Source organism: Lycium barbarum, chromosome 2 (genome assembly GCF_019175385.1).
Source record: "Lycium barbarum isolate Lr01 chromosome 2, ASM1917538v2, whole genome shotgun sequence".
NCBI lineage: Eukaryota > Viridiplantae > Streptophyta > Magnoliopsida > Solanales > Solanaceae > Lycium > Lycium barbarum.
Genome location: NC_083338.1, coordinates 128,520,719 through 128,541,077, shown reverse-complemented (window position 1 = coordinate 128,541,077; position 20,359 = coordinate 128,520,719). Strand labels below are relative to the sequence as shown.

The window sequence follows — 20,359 nt, the reverse complement described above, 5'->3', positions numbered from 1 at the left end:
GGAATAATTAACCTACCACTCTGAACGCCTGTTTACTAGGAGTTGAGTAAAGCATCAACATGAAAATAGACGGATAGAGCCGCACGTAACTTGATATAAAGCATGCTAATTATGACCCTATTTAAATTGATACAGTCGACGCAGCAATAGCATATTACAACAGATCAGGATAGAGTACTTCACTTTGATATTCAGAAAGTGAGCTAATCTGTATGCTCTTCTCATTTTACAACAAATGGAACATCAGTTGCTGATTATCCCAAGAAAGAATATGTACCAGAAAATACAATCTGAAACACTACAGGCATGGCTTGTTAGGACTATCAGTTAGACAAGAAATTGTATGCTACCAAAATCTGAAAGTCAGTTTACCACTTGTATCTTTCTTACAGGCCACAAAGAACCAGTAACCAGGTCATGTACTACTGTCAACTGGACTGGAACCACATCCGTTGTATACAGAGCTACCATGATTCATGCAATAATCGAGTCCTATCGGTCTTTTGATCCTAAAGCAGCTGATTCCTCCTGGCAGTTCAGAGTTTTAGCAGCATTTAGAAGCATTTCCACGCCTCCAGATTTATGTGAACCTTCCTCATTCTTACCTTTTGGTACACCTAATCCTGCACATTGTTCATTTTTCTTCTTCAATTCATTTTGCAAAGTCTCAAATGTCCTTTTTGCTTTGTGTATACGCTGTATCTGCACATTACATTTTTTGCAAAACCATTTCCCACTAGGTATTGAAGTCTGTGGTGGCTGCATGCAGAAAATATGATAAGCATGATCGCAGCCGTCACAAAGTACAATTTTGTCATCATCACAATCTTTAAGGCAAGCTCTACAGAGACACGACGGGCAGTACCAGCAAGGGCCATAAACATCCAACTGCTTTCTAGTCAAGCACCTCTCATGGTAATATTTGTGAGGGCAGAAGGGATGACCACATTCTCTAAAATCTTCATCACTCCTCACCTCAGTTTTACATATGTTGCAACAGTGCGGCAAATCACCAACTCCTTCAGACAGTTTTTCTTCATCCTCTAAACCACTTGCGCTCTCCTCCAAATCAAGAAGCATGTCTTCAGATGTAAGGTCTTCAACCACATCTTCAATAATCACTGATCTAGACGCATTGAGTCTTTCACATACTACACAGTTGTCATGGGGCGATTCAATTCCTTTCGCAGTACATTTGGCACAATACCAACTTCTTAGGGGAATATCTTTAACAATAGGCTCAACACAAGAGACATGGTAAATCTCCTCACATGAATCACAAGCTAAACTATCCGTGCCATCTGCTTTTTCCCCACAACATTGGCAAGCACATCTTTTATTTACACCATAGGTCTCTGCTTGTTCCATTTTAGCAACTAACTGTCAACATCAAAAAGAAGAGAAAATATAGTAAACTTGAAGTTCCTAATACTTAAATATATCTATCAGTTTCAAGTTGTGGAAAGAATTGAAAATACGACGCCAAGGCAATCCCTCAGGATTTTGGTGATTTTTACTTGGTCAGTTTCATAGAGTAGGTATCAAATTGCAGCCCTGAGTCCAAGCCAGAAGCAAGATTTTTTTCCTTAATACTTTTATATTTGAACGAAGAGAATAATTTCAAGAATGTGGATCCTTAAGAATTGAAACCAAAAGCAAAACAAATATGCAGTGAGGTTTTTTTTTTCCATATGGTGGTGTTCAGGCCAGTTGGACACACCTTGACTATTCTATCGGGTACCTGCCACCTTGTCCTAGCACAGGTGCCCAATAAACTCAGCAACAAGGCTTACACACATCGGAAGAAACCACCTAGTGTAATTTTGGCTCTGCTGGGATTTGAAACTTGGGTCCCTGGTCACACCTTCGGTCCAGTGAGCATTATATAAGGCAGGTGCCTATATCTCCCCAAAAAGGGCTTTTTTTAGATGGTATCTTCCCATAAAGGGCTTGCAACACCACTTTTAGGAGCTTGGCAACACTGTTTGCCTGAGTGGTTCAACAAGAAATCTGGAATAACTGCAAGTACTTGGTTGGTAGCGGGCATATGTCACAACCAAATTTCCATAAATGGGAGGTTTACATTGAGTGAGAAATTTTATGAAACAAGAACAGTGAACAATTTGAAATTTTTGGCCCGACAATTTCACGCGCTTTTTCTCCTCCAAGCAGCAAACTAGAGAACAACCAAAACCACCTGAAGAACAGTCTACCACTAAGAATGGAAATACTAAAGCATTACATAAAAGAAGACTTGCCTCCTCTTTTGCATCTTCAGTGTTTTCAAGCATTGAACTGCTCACCTAAAGAGGTAAGAGGTTAAAATCATAGTCAGTTTCACCAGCAGTGCGTGCAAAAGACAGAAGCAGCTCAATGAACCAAGTGTTAGCAAGAAACCACATACCTGAGCACGGAAACAAGCCCTTGATATTTCTGAAAGGCTCTTTGAAAGAGCAATCATTTCACTGCCAACTTCATGAAGCTTTGCCCACATCTGCAAATAATTCGCATAAGATACATGAGTTAGTCGTCTGAACCATCCAATGGTTAATTATATTATAGACCACTGACGAGGTGATATTTTCAGAGGTATGCATCAACTATTAAGAAATATTTCATAGTTTTAGTTGACTAAGAATATCCCATACCCCCAAATATATCGGTACTGATACGCCAACACAAATCATGAATCCACTAATATGGATTTAGCACTAGTCTATCAAAATTCAAAAGTGTTAAATCCTTTCCAACAAGATCGCAAAACTACCAATATATCAGTGGAAATACATCATTAAAACACAGCTTGACTGTGATATACCCCGTCAAACAGTCAGGTCCCCAATATATATTCTGGTGTAATAGCAGTAGGGTAGATAGCCTGGATCAGTACATGGATTTCTTAAGCTCGCTAGGAGGGATTACTTGATGTGTTGATGTTTCTTATGCTTGTTGGTTTTTGTACCTTTCTGTACCATCTTGGTACTCTATTAATAATCCAAATTTCTGGAATCTGACGATCACCACAATGGTTGAGCAAAAGCCTATAAAACTGTCTATGCTTTGCTGTTTGACTGCAGTTCTGGTTTAAAGATATGCAAGGAAACCAAGACATGATTGCGGTTAGTTGTGACTTGTGAGGACCATACCATGGTTATAATGATACTTCGTAAGAAGCATTAGTTGAAAGCAGGGAGCAAAAATTATTACGGGCGAACCAGTCACCAATACACATAAGACAGTCCCTTCATAACTGAAATGTTGCAAAATGATTCTTTATTATTTTCAACATCAGTTCATTATCTCCTTTCTACTTTGTTAAGTGTCCATATTGGTTGAAAGAATGGGAGGTTGTCTCCTTGTATGGTTTTGGGAAATTTTCACCGCATGAGCTAGCTTTTTCAGTTGGCTTAGACCCAAATTCTATTTTCTTACATAGTATCAGCGCCAAAACAATCCAATTCTTGCCAATATTGGGCAACTATGTATTTTCTCGATAATGATAACGAATTGGGCAACTATGTTATGATGTCCACGCTTCCAAAATGACCTCTCCTGGATGTGCGGGATGGGGCTGGGGGAGGGAGCGTTAATTGTCCCGTATTGGTCGGAAGAATGGGGGGTCGTCTCCTTTATGGTCTTGAGAATTCTCACCTCACGAACTAACTTTTGGTGTTAAGTTAGACCAAAAACAATTATCTTAACATACTAATAATGCAGGAAGGTACAAGCAGCATGCAACAATAATGAACTATACAGGATTTCATGCAAGGAATCTCTTTTTTACCAATATTTTAAAGTAATTTGAAGGAACTTAGAACTCTAGACGGGACGAAATAGAGCTGAACTGCTCCATCCAATTCATTGGCAAATGAAGAATCTGTCATTTCACAACGCATAAAAAAAAAACCTTGAAAAGAGGAAGAATTACTAAGACGAGAGCTAAAAGTACTCAAGCAAAAAAGGACAGATGTGGACCCAGATTTTTCCTTATTATAGAGATACCCCCCAAGCAAAGATAGGATCCACTACAACTAGATGTCGATCTGGGACCTTCCTCGGGGTACTCAAACCCATCAGATCCATATTTTAATTCCTTTACAAAAAGCCTAAGTTCCCGATCACCAAAATTCACAGTATTGAATAGCAATAAGCCGTTACACTTTGTGCACATCCATTAAACAAAATACTACTTTCACACTTTCCATCTAATATTATTCAAAGTCTTAAAATAATGAAACTTAAATTATAACTACGTAGACAATCAAAACAGGTCAAGTAAATTAAGAACAGGTCAAGTAAATTAAGCCAGGGGGAGGACACACCGGGACCCCTTCGCCTGTTAGTTTGGCAGCAGTAAGACAGCTAAGTTTCCTAGATTAGAGAACTGCGTAACGTTCTCTCAGCAAGAATGTCCATGTCATCTTTCCTCATAAAAACCATCCATGTCATCTTTCCTCATTAAAACCATCTCTTTAATGAGGACCCAATTCCTGAAGCAAGACACGATTTAACTGCTAAATCAAGCATAGCTTTCACCACTCAAGTGTATTATTCGGCAAGCCAAATATACACATAAGCTAAATAAATCTCTTTCCCTCGTTACATTGATCTTTAGACCATTTTACTAATCAAAGGATCCCACTTACATCAAGTTAAAACTCATTTAACTGGAAACATTGACTGTTTCCAGTATTTTCATGGCCAAAGCCCAAAGTATGCAGTCATAAAGCACCCACTTTTAACTACCACAATAGCACGCATGCAATACTCAATACAGTTAGTATGCAATCCAAAATCCAAATACTCCCAGTCTCCACCCCAAAAAATATCAATCATTAATTTGACTAAAAGACTTTCCCACCCATCATAAACCTTCCCAGACAAAGAACACACACCTTGTTGATTTATCCTAAAAAATGTTTATGTAGCATCGAAGAATTTCACACCAAAATAAATCATTCCCAGAAATACACGACGCAGTTTCTGCTCAAGAGTGCCATATTGATTTGAATGGAATGCAGATACAAGTTTTTAAGAAGGAATGCAGATGGAAGTTTTATATAACACTGGACGGATTCCTAAGATTTGTAATGGAAATGGTCTTCTTTGGTTTAAGAGGGATATCTAACAAGGTTCCCCAGTAATTAAGATTTATCATCAGGTACAGCTACTCAATTTCAATTCAGCACTAACGCTCTGTGCAGCTTTACAACTTTCCTGTATGTCTCAATAAGGGGAGAAATATTTGGTGTGAGACACCAGTATTCTTAGTTGTATGAGATTCTCATTTCATGACAATTGTAAATTGTGGGACCCCTAATTTCTATATCAATCTCTTTATATAGAATTGATATCCTCCTCTCCTCACCCTTGGCCGCTCAATCTATCCCCTCTCCACATTTCTCACTCCTGGACATCACCCATCCCTCTGCTACTTTATATTTTCTCTCTCTTCATCAGAACAGGCCTCAAATGCCAATACAACCCCAGCCCCGAGTTCAAAGACAGAAATGGGGACGACGTTGTTCAATCCGCAACTCTCTCATCTGTATTTTCTCCGTTCCTCTCTCTATTTTGATTTGGGAAATGGAATATCCAAAAAATTAGAAAAGTACAAGCATTTGCAAGGAATTGACAATATGGATAGTGAAAATGGTAAAAGGATTGATAAAGTAAAACAAAGGATGATGTTATTGAAAACTTTGGAAACTACAAATGGGTATTGGCGGAACTGAAAAGAAGGTTGTGAATGAAGAACAACTTGAAGAGCTATTGGTTCAAGATTGGTGGAAAGAAGAAAGATTTTTTTCCTTCTTTTCTGAAATTATGGGTTTTATTCAGTAACAATGAAGGAAGACTACTAGGAATCTTACAATTACAAATATTTTGCTTTCAATATCTCTTAGAAAGATATGTTCTACCACTAAAAGTACATACAAGTCAGGAAATACCAAAAAGGAAAAGTTTCTGCAATCCCCATTGGGATGCTTCTTGTTGTAACTAGCTACATCACCAGCAACTTCGGAAGCTTCTGTTATGTAATGAGCTGCAGTCTCAAGTATTCACTGGCCAGAAATGAATTTGGGAGTTAGCTGAAGAAATAGGAAAGAAGAGATAATGAGTCCCATATTTTTTTCTGTCAATTGGTCCCACATTACAGTCATCCTTTTATTGAAAATCCCTCACACAACTAGTCATACTTGTGTCTCACCCATTATAAAATTTCCCCAATAGGAGTGTATCCACCATATGTACACTGACAGTTCATTTTATTTATTCACAGTTACAGAAATTTTATTTTATAATTTTTTGATAAATAATTTTGTGGACGATTTATTACTTTCTCAAAATAAGAATACTTTCTCATTGAGCTTTCTTCATTGATATCACATTAAATGGAAGACCAATATAAGGTAGGAATGCAACGATAAACAAGATAACTAGCGAATGAGGTTAACATCTGTATTGTGAATTTTGTAATGTCCGTCTCCCATGAGTCAGTACAAACAGAAGCAGATCTAGGGACTATTGATTTTGATTGAATTGCTTGGGAGGCGCGCGGCGACAAGGGCCTGCCTCACCTTTTTAAGAAGCGAGAGGTGAGGCGCTGGCCTTTTTGAAGTGAGGCGCCAATTAATACCAAAAAAGTTAAATATTTAATTGCATATATAAATAATCAAAATCTCAATAGCAATAACATCTGAGCAAATATTTCAATTCAAAAATTAAAAGTAGATGGTAGATACTAAACGTATAGAACTTGAATGACTCAATAATTCACAAGACAAGCAATAATAAGAGTCTATTCTAATTCTTCTTCAAGATCTTCAGTGAAGTCGCACAGTTCCAGACTTCCGGTCGACTGAGAGATAAGTATCGTAAAACCCTAACTTTGCATTTTATGTTTTAATTCAGCCTCTTTTCTTTCTTTTTTTAAAAAGGCGACGCCTTTCTTGCCTCGTCGCCTTCTTCTCGCCTCGTCACCTCTTCTCGCCTTTTTGGAGACTGGTCGCCTCGCCGGAAATAGGCGATACTCCATCGCCTCGCCTCTTGTCATAGGCGACAAGGCACTCGCCTTTAATAACACTGTTTCAGTCAGTTGAATTACTTGAATACATCCGTAATTTTCAGCTGTTAATTAAAGAATTTCATTAAGTGTTTCCTATGTGCAATAAAGTTACTGGATATGTCAGCTGTATGCTTCAACATGTGAAGTTAATGCAGCATAACAGCGCAACATATGGAATCCTTAACAGATTGTATCAATCCTTTAAGAGCATCTAGGAATTGAGACACGTGGGTTCTTGACCAGGGAAGAACCATGAAGAATTGCCGTGAGGTTTGGAATAGAAGGTAACAGATTTGAGTATTCTTACCCAACCAACTACCATCGCTAGAAGTCAAAACATAAGAAATTCACTCCTTTTTCAAGAAGCAAAATGAAGATTCATAAGAACTTAACACATGCACAAGCTAAAGCAGAAAATGAATAAATGCCAATAACAAGTATCTTAAAGCTAACTCAGGCTGAGAGTTCATTTTATAAGACCCAGAAAATGAGAAACTAAGCAGAGAGGATGCGAGACAAGTACGTGACAGCAAAATCATATGCAGGAACCTAAGAGATTCTTGCTAGATTGTTAGCTAATTCCAAGTAATGCACTGCATGGCCAGTTTCCTGAATTCAAAGCGCAAACAGAAGATACAAAACAATACCTGTTGAATATCTGAGTGAAAAAGGAGGGATGAGCCCTCATAAGATCCATCTTTCATCCTTGAGTGAATAAGACTGATATCAAAAACTTTGTCAGCCTTCATGCCTTCAAAATTTTCAAAGAGCACATGACATAGTTGAGCAAACTTTTCTGATTTGACAATATCAAGAAACATGTGCTGGCAGAGCTCTGTCGCAGTGCAACTTTTTGGCTCATCCACTGATCCATTAGACACTGTTTTTGTTCCATTCTGGATTCCTTGAGATACAAACTGTGATGGCGGAGAACATCTGTTCCCATCTGCACAGCATTTTCCAGATTCCTGAAGAAACAAGCAATGAGCTATCAAAGAACAGTTAACAACAAAGGAAACAGTGATTTACTAGTGCATATTAGGTTATCCAGATACTTTGCGATAGAAATACCTTAGCTTCAACAGCACAACCAGCTTCTGAATGTGATGCCAGTGCCTCTTGAATACATCCTTTCAAACCACCATCACTCTCTAATGATTGAAACATCTGCTTCAGAGCAGCAGCCTTCCAATTTCTAACAAGCCCATAACTGGAATCATTCAGAAGACCAGGTGGTTTCACATGATCTACACTAGCTTGTGTGCAAGAACTTTTGTTAAGAGCTGTATCTAGTGGTTCATTCATTGACTGCATAAAATCAAGCAAACCAGTTGTATATCAAAAAACAAGAACAATATAGGGCACATGGACAAACAAAAACAGGGAGCAGCAAGAAACAAGAAGAAAACCACCACCAAGTACTTAATGGACGGGATTTCTTAATTGGAAGTGCATCACTTAAGAGTAACTGTGACATTGTCAAGAGCGTGATTTAAGCCTTGAAGCAATCCGTATTGCAGGCAGCAATGACACGAGGCACTCTCAGAAAAAAACCAGCCAACAAACATTTCTGGAGAATCGGGATAATTCACTAGGCTCATGAGCTCTCTTTAAAAGAAAGCAGTACTAAACAGTACATATAGTACATAATTGTTAAAGAAAACAAACTAGGTGAATACTTCATAATAGGAAATTAGAAATTTGGAGTAAGAAAACGTGAAATTGCATCTTTGCATCTGATTCACTATATGCAGATGATTCACTGGTTTTCTGTGATGCAGATATCAACCAGGTGGAATATTTGAGATCTATTTTGGTGATTTTTGAAGCAGTATCAGGGCTACATGTTAACTGGAATAAGAGTATGCTTTTTCCAGTCAATCAAGTGGATAATATTCAAGTGCTAGCAGATGCTCTAGGATGTGAGGTGGGATCGCAAAAAGTAAAGCTCTGGAAATTTGGAATGGTGTTTTGGAAAGGTGTGAAAAGAGGCTTGCTATTTGGAAGGGGCAGTACTTATCATAGGGCGCAGAGTCATTTTAGTCAACAGTGTATAGGATGCCCTCCCCACATATGTCATGTCTTTGTTTCCTATCCCATCTAATGTTCTGAAAAGAATAGATTCATTGAGGAGAAATTTCATTTGGCAAGGCAACAAAGAAAAGAAAGTAATCCATTTGGTTAAATGGGAATGCCTCATCACCAGTAAGAAGGATGGAGGACTTGGCATTAGAGATCTCAAAATCCATAATCAAAGCTTACTTATGAAGTGGTTATGGAGATATAACATGGAGGCCAATGCATTATGGAGGAGGTTTGTGCATGATAAATATGGCCAAGAAGAACAGTGGTGCTCTAATACAGTGAATAGCCCCTTTGGAGTTGGAGTTTGGAAAGCTATTAGATCATTGTGGCCATCTCTGGCTGAAAATATCAGTTTAAAAGTGGGGCAATGGAAGTAAAATTTTCTTTTCGCATGACAACTGGCCTGGGCATGGTTCTTTAAAAGACTTGTTCCCTGAGTTCTATAAATATTGTTACTCTACCAGATGCAAAACTTGACTCAGCTAAAGGAGTGCATGGATGGAATATTACTTTCAGAAGATTATTACATGACTAAGAATTGGAAAGATCTGTGGATTTGTTCAAGACCTTGGAACCATTTCAAGGTTTTAAAGAATCTGAGGACTCTTTGTGCTGGAAACATGGCAATAATGGTATCTTTACTGTCAAATCAGTATACAATTATCAGCTTAGGCAATATACACAATCTGATCAGTGACCATGGAAATTCATTTGGAAGACTAAGGCTCCTTATAAGGTTTCATGTTTCTCTTGGCTGATAGCAAGAGAAGCATGTCTCACCCAGGAAAACTTAAGGAGAAGGGGTTTTCATCTATGCACTAGATGTGTTCTGTGTGATGCAGCCAGAGAAAGTAACTCTCACCTAGTTCTACATTGTCCTTTCACTATACAATAGTGGCAACTCTTCTTGAACATGGTAGGACTAAGTTGAACTATGCCGGCAACCAGCTGTGAGCTATTGAAGTGCTGGAACTATAATGGGGGAGCAGTAAGACAAGAGAGTTGGTGGAAACTTGTTCCAGCTGTTATTTGGTGGATAATTTGGCAGAAGAGGAACAATAGAGTTTTTGAAGACAAATGCAATTTTGTGCAGAAAATCAAGATGAATTGTATTATTTTGTTTCACTTTTGGTGTAAAGAAAACTATGTAGAGGAGGCCGAATCACTAGTTGATATGATAGGTTCCTTGTGAAAAATTAGTCCTAAGCATGGTGAGGTTTTTGTAAGTATGGCTGCCCTGTTATGGTGCAGGTTTAATATATATATATATATATGTATATATAAAAATATACAAGTTACCGGTCTCAAAAAAAAAAATGATATGGTTCTTCAACTTAATTAACATGGTTTTTGCTCCAAAAATCCACTTAATCACAATATTTTAATTTCTCTTTCAATATCATTGTTGTTGTACAGGTATTTTTTCTTGTGTCATATATTCTTTCATGTTTTCTAGATTCTGCATATTTCTGCACTAATTCCATACATTAATTGAGCTTTGCACTTGAAAAGTCAGTAGACCTTTGCCGTGTGCTGTTAATCCTTCATGTAGAGCAAAGCAGGCTGGAACACTAGACGCCAGATAGCTCTTGCAGTTACCCAAGAGAGATTTCATTTTGTACACAGCCGCTAACCCAACTGGCACATCACCAAAAATCACAGTGCATTTTCTACTTTTCACAACATTTCTTTCAAATAAAAGTCTGTGCCGTAACAATTTCTATTAGACAGACAGCGTAGCTCACACTACTCCACTTTAAAATTGTACCATATAGTATTCATAAAGAACAGCTTTACGTGCTGAAATTGCAGAAAGCATGAACAGAAAGTAAAGCTTTAATACAAAAGGACAAAAAGGAGAACAAGAAGGAAGCCTAAAGAATCACAAGAAAAACATGCCAAAAGACGCACATGATGCATTCAAAAAGAAAGATCAGGGTCAATCGCAAATCTCAAGAGTCAAAGGTGGCATCACTTAAAGGAAGTGAAAAGAAGACAAGTTACATAATCAGAGGCAGATCTAAGATTTACACTTTATGAGTTCAACCTTTAAGGTTCTTAGTATTGAAGCCATTATATTTGTAAGTTATGGGTTCAAATCTACTATTTTGTTGCAATTTTAGTGAATTTTTACCCAAAAAGTAGTGTTCCCCATCGAAAATATACATAATGTTGCATCCGCCCCTGGTTACTTTAATCTAAGCAACTAAGGATCTTCCTGCGCAGCATCCAAGTTATTTGATATGAAAATGAGTGGGGGAGAAAGCGTGTTGGTTTTAGGATTTACTTTATCAAAAAAAATGAGTTGGGGAGAAAGGAATGTAAGAAGACGCAGGGGCATGGATTATTAGATCTATCTAAAGGATGATTTACGTCATTGAGTAGAAACTTTTCTCCCATTGGGAATCATAAAAAGTCACGGAAAGTGGCTTCAGTTGTGCTCTAGTATCTTGAAAATCTTTATGTATTAAGTAATTTGAGGAGAAAAATTGTTAGGAGGTGTTTCTTGTGTAAAGAGCAGAGATACTTCAGGTTTTCTTCCTCGCAGAACATTACAGATAGCGGAACAAGAGCTTAATTTTGTACTTAGCAGTTAATCATATGATGACCGCCACAATGGATCTCCAGCTGGTAACTTGGTAGAATTTGGTACTAATAAGATGAACTTCAAACTTGATATTGGTTCTGGGACCAGAAGCAGAGGGGAAAAAGATACTTGTACATTTGATGGCAGACGAATCAACCTTGAAAGATAAAACCACATTCAAAACATAAACTACGTATGAAATTGTATTTTCTGGATTATGCTTATGAATGACATTTTTAACATCTTGGTACAAATGATCTATACTTCTGTTATCTGGTTTAATTTGGGTTGGGGGAGAGGGGAGAGGGGAGAGTTCCCAAGGGGCACCACCTCTTCTTCCTTCTCAAGAAGCTTCACATGGGCACCCTTCATATCGAGTAGAACCAATTCTTTATTGAGAAGACAAAAAAAGATAGGTTTTCAAAATTATCTGTCTTCCAAGTAACTCTATAAACAGCCCAAGTTTAGAGAACGAACCAAGAAAAAAATTGCTACCTCATATAGAGATGATTGCGAAGAAAGAACGAGAGTATCATTTTTTTTTTATAAAGGAACAAGATAAACATACTATACAGTATTATTTGTGGGGCTGGGGCATAACAATCAAATTACATCATTAGATCCAGAACTGCTTATTCCATATCATTTGATGAAGGATAGAGAAGAGACTAAGAGATTATGCATAAGAAAAGGTAAGAAACATAAGATGAAAAAGGTCATTTCAAGAGTTCATGTAAAGATCACCAGACCTTATTAGAACTTTGACCAGAAGAGTGCCCCGGAACGTTGCCATTTTCTACTACTTTCATACGCTTCCGCCTCTTGTAAGTACGACAAACATTGCCTGATGACCCACCAGCATTTGTATCAGTATCACCATTCTCGACTTTAACTGGGGGGCCCTTCAGTTTCTTTACAGTTTGACCATTTTCAGCCGACAAACCCAAAATAGCATAAGCACCATCGCTATCTCCTTTATCTTCACCAACCATTTCTGCCTTCTTGGCAAATCAACCAAAACCCTAATTCCAAGATCTTTAGAGCAAAGAGAACTAAATTTCCACTGCAAAAAAACCACTTTGCACCATAAGATATTTCTAATTTCTCTGGTAATCTACAAAACATAATCCATTTCAAAACTAAACCTCTATCTTAAACAACCCAAAATACTCAAAAAAGGTAAAAATCCAAAACTGAATATCAACAAAACAACTCTCAATAGCATAGAAAGTAACAAGCATTTCAAGAGAAAAAAAAAATGCATTTTTACTTCATCAACCATTTTTATCTCCTCAGTAAATCAAGGGAAAAAACCCTAATCCCTGAATCTCTACAGCAAATAAAACTAAAATTCCACAAGAAAAATCAAACCAGGGTCCCCCACCCCCCCCCCCCCCAAAAAAAAAAAAAAATCTACTTTCTCTGTCAATCAACAAAACAAAATCCATTTCACTGTTTTGACAATAAAATTAACCTCTATCTCTAAACAAACTCAAAAAAGCTAAAAATCAATACCAAATATCAACAAAACACTGTCAATAACAAAGAAAGTGACAACCATATCAAGAAAAAGAATTCTTTTTTACTTCATCAACCATTTATACCACCTCAGTAAATCAAGAAAAAAAACCCTAATCCCTAAATCTCTACAAAATAAAAATAAAACTAAATTCCACACAAAAAAAAAAAAAAATCCCAAAAACTTTCCATCAAAAAACATTCTAATTCTCATTTATGTAACAAAACAACATGCATTTCAAGATTATCACAATAAATAAAACCCTTAATCCAAACAACTCAAAAATAACTAAAAAAAAACTGCAACATCTCAATAAAAAAACAAAAGTTCAAGCAAATAATTAACTTATAAAGAACATACATTCAAAGAAATTATACAAAAAATGGAAGATTTAAGGGATTTAATTTTACCTGAGTATATGTATAGAAGTTTTTGAGTGAATTTGAGTATGAAAATGGCAGAGAGAGAAAGAGTTGGGTCTTATCCTAGCGCCTTGTTTTAAATTTGAAAACTTAGAGGGCTCTTTCCGCTTTTTTGGCAAGTTTAAGTTAACTGGAAATAATATTTTTTTTTGTTCTTCTGTTTATTACTATTATTATATTGTGTGCAGTTTCTACTGCTGACTGGAAATTGACGGTAACGGTTTATTGTCTTGATTTAGGACGATGTATTACGGATTTTTGGGTTACAAGTTACAACACGGTTTTTGTTAATTTCCTGACAAAAAAGAAAAATAAAGGGGTTTAAAGAATAAGAAAATCATAAATTCAGATTACTTACAGGTATGATATTATCATGTAAAATCAAACAAATATAGTAGAATATAAGTACTAGTAATATATAAGAGGCAATAAGAACACACCTCATCGTCAACATACCTGCCTGACATGGCTGATATTCACAGGATGAAATAGTTGTTCCAATGAGCTAGTCTACTTTACTTCACGGTAAAACATACATATCGCATATTACTCTTGACTGCGCTGATAACTCAACGCGTGGAGTTTCTATTGACAGTTTGGAAGATCACCGCTTTTTTTACTGTTGTTATTTCTTCTATTGCATCTGAATCTTTCTCAATCTTTTGGCGTTCCTTGTTTTTCTTTTGCTCTGTAAATAGAGGTAGATTGTTGTTTACCTGTTGTTACTGTACTTCTCTCCAATGGTAGAATTAATTGAAAATCATTAAAGTAGTTAGTGTTCTAGTTCTTGAGACGGAAAGAAGTTTTACATGGAAGGGTAATTAACAAACTAACTACTCACTAACTAATGTTGTGAACTACTTAACTAACTTTAACTAAATTCTATGTGCAGTAGTTCCACTGTTGATCGGAAATTGACGGTAACGGTTATTGTTTGCATTTAGGACGGACCGGCTGATGTCGATACCCAATTATATTGCGGATTTGGGTTAGAACACCGTTGTGAATGTTGAATTGTACCTTATTGAAATTTCTCCATTCTAATAACCGTTCAGTCAAAGCATGAAAGCCAAAGCATCTAACTTCAGTGTCAATTTGGATATTAATTATTTTTTTCGAGTGAGATATATACATAATAATTTGGGGAAATTTCAATAATGTACAATCGAACATTTAAAATTACATCCGCGTAGTCATATTTTTAAATTACACTCACATAGTCACTTTTTCACGGTATACAATATTATATAATAATATATAACTTTATACACCTAGAGTAGACAATGTATCAACCTTGTATAAAAGTGTATATACAATAGTATACTATAGTATACAACTTTATACATTTACTGGAGATAATGTATCAACCTTGTATAAATGTGCGTAGTAGTGTATAAGAACTACTATTCATATACACTTTTACACTGTTATACAAAATTATACAAACTTATCTATAAAAAATATTTTAAATTCCCTAGCTTCAACTAATGTTCCCCTTCCTCCACCGATGTACCGACCACCACAATGGGCAATATTTACTCCCCCGCCGCCAACTCCCCAGTGGCAGAGCACTTTGTGGGAACTCCTTGTACGAATATTAAATGTCAGCTAAGTATTTTATCCACACGCTAAAAAGAATTGAAAAGAGTACCTTTCTTGGAGGAAAGCAAGAGTAGAGTTAAAATCGTAACAGTCGCCAGTACGACTAAGCATCTTGAACGAGCCGACATTCCTTTCTCTCTGTTACTTCACTTGTGTATGGCGTCATCTCTTTCTCCTCCATTACTCCTCTGCAGTCGATCCAACTTTATGGCTAACTTGGGCAAGAAAATAAAAATGGGCTAAAACGGATAATTATTTTGCCCTAATTGGCATAAAAGTTAACATCGAAAAAGTTGTTGGTACGACTGAGCGTCTTGTACGAGTGTATGCGTCATCTCTTTCGCCTCCATTGCTCCTCTGCCGTCGATCCAACTTTATAGCTAACTCGGGTAAGAAAATAAAAATGGCTTAAAATCGATAATTATTTTGCCCTAATTGACATAAAATTTAAAAAGCCCTATTAATATTTTATAACTACATTTGAAAAAACATAATCAAGATTCCAAGGTTTAATATTTGTCATATAAGATCAAACAAATAGAATACTATTACGAAGGAGGGGTGAGTAGTGGTGCAAAATAAAGAAAGTGGGAGTCCCATAATAAATATTTGAAACGTGGGAATTTAAGGCCTCATATTTTATACGACGGAAAACTACGTATATATACATGTTAAGGAGAAATATTTACGAAACGTGACGATAGTTTTCTTTATTTACAAAACATAACAATATTTTACGAAACATGACGGATTTTCATATATTTTTCATTTTTATTTTATTTTCATAAAATAATATTTTTAAAAATTATATTTTTTTTTTAAAATAATTTTATTTTAAACTTTAAAAAAAATTATATTTAAAAAAAAATTACCCAAAGGCTTAAAAAATTACTTCAAATTTTTGTGTATGAAATGTGTATGTGTAAGCGAAATTTTTAATATAATTTTTCATACACAAAATGTGAATGAAATTCTAAGTCTTAAGCGAGATAAACACATTTCATACCATTCTCATATATAAAATTTGAGCGTAATGTTTAAGTCTTGATCAAGATATACACACTTCATACGTTTTTCATACACAAAATTTGAGCTAATTTTTTAAGCCTTGAGCAAGATATACACATTTTATATACAAAAATTTAAGCAATTATTTTAAGTCTTGAATGTTGTATACAATGTTGTTGCCATTGTATTAATTTTAGAGAAATCTAACATGAACTTTATACACGAAATGTGAGCGAAATTCTAAGCCTTGAGCGAGATATAAATTTCATACCGTTTTCATACATACAATTTTGAGCGGATTTTGTAAGCCTTGAACGAGATACACACATTTCATACAGTTTTCATATACTAAATTTTGAGCGACTTTTTTAAGCCTTGAGCGAGATATACACATTTCATACAACTTTCATACATAAATTTTTGAGCGAAAAAAAATAATTATATATATATTTTTTAAAGTATGTTTCTTATAGGGTTTGTAATGTTATGTTTTGTAAATAGAAAACTATCATTATATTTCGTAAATATTTCTCTTTAATATGTATATATATGTACTTTACCCTTTATACTATAACTAGTGAATATATCCGCGTTTTGCATGGTTATAAAAACAAGACAAATTAAGCAAATACAAAGAATAAACTTATCGTAATCATATTAGTAAGAATTGATATGTATTTCTTTCCTTTTTAATGAAGCTTTTGACTCGGAATAGTTTTAATCTAAACAATTTCTTGCTTGGAAATATTATAACCTCTTGAAAATGAAGATAGTATCTACAAATTTATCATAACCTCAATATTGGATTTTTTTTTTCCTTTTTCTCTTTTCCATATGATTTTACCGGGAAGCAACTTAATTTATAAAAGGCTGAAATAACTAAAACACCCCTAAATTTGACACGAATTGCAACTTTAGTCCCCAAACTATTGATGCACTTCAAGACACCCCTAAACTTGGCTAACTGGATTTTAATTCACCCACGCGTTGCCATGCCACATCAAGTGGAATGCACTCGCTGTCCACTTGGCATTTTCATCCTATGTGTCCTCCACGTAGATAAAAAAAATTTAAAGGTAAAACTGTTTTTTTTTTTTTTTATAAAAAATCTTAAACAATGGATTTTTTTGTTAATCTTGAAATTTGATTATTTAAAAAAAATGGAAAAGTAGATTTTTAATTAAAATATCTTTAAAAAAATGGATTTAAAAAAAATGAAAACTTGATTTTTTTTAAAAAGTGTCCTAAAAATCCAGATTTTCATGATTCTTTTAGGACAATTCTTTAAAAAAGAACTAGAAAACTGGAGTTTTATACAAATATGAAAAAACTGATTTTTTTTAAAATGAGGAAAACCTATTTTAAAAAAAAAAATCCCGGTAAATTAGATTATTTTTTAAATCTAGATTTTTTTTTTTCAGTTTTCCACTTTATTCTTAAGAAAAATCAGTAATCCAGATTTCAGAAAAATCCTGGTTTTTAATTAAAATTTAATTTTCTACATTTTGTTTTTAAGAAAAATGGGTTTATTCAGTTTTCTAGATTTTAAAAAAAATCCAGGGTTTTTAATAAAAAAAATCAAGTTTTCTAGATTTAAAAATTTCCAAATTTTTTAATAAAAAATCCAGTCCAGAATTATTTTTTTAAAAATGGGTTTTCCACATTTAAAAAAAATGGTTTTATCTAGGTTTTTTTTTTAAGAAAAAATACTTTTTAATGGAGGAAGGGGCTGATTTAGATGTTGGATTAGGGAAAAAAATTGAAGAAATGAAAAAAAATTATTTTTTAATTTTATTTTTAAAAAAAGCTGATGTGGAGCCTCCTACGCGCCTGAAAGTGTTTGTGCACACTTGCTTTGCCATGTAGCAACGCGAGGATGAATTAAAATCCAGTTAGAGCTTAGGGGTGTCTTGAAGTGCATCAATAGTTTGAGGACTAAAGTTGCAATTCGTGCCAAATTTAGGGGTGTTTTAGTCACTTCAGCCTTTATAAAACAAAAAAGCAATAAATCTTGCATCTACATTAAAATTATTTGTGATATCTTAGAAGTTGAGAGAATAAAAATTTAAGAAATTGATAATTCTCAAATCCTCTATTCACCTTAATATTCATTAAATGATTAAATTTCCGTATGGCCAAAATTTTTTATGAGCGTATTGGACGTATATTTGAAATAACAAATTGAAGTGGAAACAATTACTTGATCATCTCTCATAAAACTGCTTACTAAAGTTATCAAAAAATAAGTATATAGTCTTCATTAAGTTCTATGGTCGTCTACAAATAATTAAAGTTCGACAACCAATAACACTAAATATACTTATAAAAAATAAAAAGAAATGAAGAGAATATGTACATCTTTTTCCTTTTCTTCACACGATAAATGTTTCAGAATATATTTTTAGATGTTTCTAGTTGGTAAAATCATAGTTTAATGCCGCTACATATATAAAACTAAGAAAGTATAAAAAAGACAAACTACAAATACATAGACTTATCAAAAGAAAAAAGAATTAGTTAATGATGTCTGTTTCACGGACATAAAGAAAAAATGAACTGCAAGAACACGTCAGAGGCATACAATATTATTTATTTATTTATTTTAAAAAAAAAAAGGGGGTGGGGGGGTTGGGAGAAACCAAGGCAATTGAAAAAAACTTTCTGAAAAATTAATTTTCTGATAAAATTTCAGAGGATAAAGAACAAACTTGCCCTTTTTTATCTTGACAGCTAATTTTCCAACCTACGTCCTATATATAAATTAAAGCCCTGTTCTAGTAAGTAACCAAATGATAGAGGTGATCGACAAAAACTCCATAAAAAGAAAACTAAGGAGTAAAGAAAATTAACTATAATGACCCACCAATGTCTATAATATATATATTGAGCTAATTCGCCTTCCTCCCTACTCCCCTACAAGTTCTCAATGAACATAATCAAATTTGATGTGTTTTGGTTTTATTGAAAATTCTGAAAAATAATACTTGAAGTGTTGGCCATCTGTTTGTTGTTGGATTTAAGTCATCAAATGGTTTTACTTTTTGAAGCCTATCATCATTTGTTTAGGAACCTGGCAAATCAAAAGAATGAATGAAAAAAAAAAAATCACCATATAATAACAATGTATAAGCAAATGATAAAAGGAAATTCATGGAACCTCCAAAATCAACTCTTGCTTCATATGTGAGAGCGTGGAACATCACATTGAATATGAATGACAAATATTAATGAATCTCCTGAATGATGTGATAATATATAAGAATTTACCTCTAATATTCTTTATCTCCTGTAGTTTTTTTATGTCTTTATTCAAAATAATAAAAAGAAAAAGGAAGTAGAAGAAACATGTGTGAGATCAATCACCCCCAACTGCAACCCTTTGTCTGTTTCCTCGTGTTTCATGTCTAAGACCAGCAAATGATTTGCTGAACTAACATAATTGACACAATGAATAAACAATTCCAAAAACTAAAAGACCTCATTGAGAGGAAAACTGAATAGTGAAATGGCAAAATATATCATGGCTTATAAACGTTACAGATTTCTTTTAAAACGTGTTCTTATAAACTCAAAGTAATTAGAAGAGAAATAATTTAAAAAGAAGTTAATTAGACTAATTAAGAATTAATAGTAATGAGATCTATTTAGAAGATAGAAATATATACCTATACAGATTGTTGCGAGGAGGAGATTCCTATATTTCCATGTTTATATTGTTTTATTGCAATAAAATATCACTAAATTAATGATAATGACTTTTGGGCTTTCTAAACTGAAAAAGAGATGGATAATTAAGAGAATTGTAATTAAGAAATAAATTTTATATCACATAAATACAAAAATTAAGAAAAATGTCAAAAATTTGAGGGGGAAAAAAAGATAAATGCTATTCTAGGCTTTAGAGGCATGCCATATCACCTCTTCGAAGCTTTATTATATACATAGATGGTAGGGTGGGATATAAATTTCATTAGACTTTTAACTTTTAATTTTTTTAAAATGAAACTAACATTCAATAGCATATGATTGTGAAGGGATATAAATTATATTAAGTAAATTTTGTTATA

General features: G+C 34.5%; 1 protein-coding gene across 3 annotated transcripts; it reads right to left on the bottom strand.

Annotated features, from left to right (window-relative positions):
* Positions 1–60: 60 nt before the first annotated feature.
* On the bottom strand, positions 61–14,162 carry LOC132627186 (PHD finger protein EHD3). 3 transcript variants are annotated; one of them, XM_060342381.1, is made up of 7 exons: positions 13,671–13,826; positions 12,491–12,804; positions 8,141–8,377; positions 7,717–8,037; positions 2,405–2,494; positions 2,259–2,303; positions 61–1,380 (listed from the first exon to the last, which is right to left on the bottom strand). In XM_060342381.1, the coding sequence occupies exons 2-7, from the start codon at positions 12,731–12,733 to the stop codon at positions 493–495; spliced, it is 1,824 nt and encodes a 607-aa protein (XP_060198364.1). In that variant the 5' UTR covers positions 12,734–12,804; positions 13,671–13,826; the 3' UTR covers positions 61–492. The 3 variants fall into 3 exon arrangements, with proteins under 3 accessions (XP_060198364.1, XP_060198363.1, XP_060198362.1); XM_060342380.1 differs by lacking the exons at positions 2,259–2,303; positions 2,405–2,494; positions 13,671–13,826 and adding an exon at positions 14,139–14,162; XM_060342379.1 differs by lacking the exons at positions 2,259–2,303; positions 2,405–2,494.
* Positions 14,163–20,359: the final 6,197 nt, after the last annotated feature.

What these genes read in the sequence shown, in the direction of transcription:
- LOC132627186 (XM_060342381.1), bottom strand. Translation starts at nt 12,733, where the DNA reads ATGGTTGGTGAAGATAAAGGAGATAGCGATGGTGCTTATGCTATTTTG. An exon ending in CTGGTCAAAGTTCTAATAAG is followed by an intron (nt 8,378 to 12,490) that starts GTCTGGTGATCT and finishes GATTTTATGCAG; the next exon opens with TCAATGAATGAACCACTAGA. An exon ending in GTTGTGCTGTTGAAGCTAAG is followed by an intron (nt 8,038 to 8,140) that starts GTATTTCTATCG and finishes TTGTTTCTTCAG; the next exon opens with GAATCTGGAAAATGCTGTGC.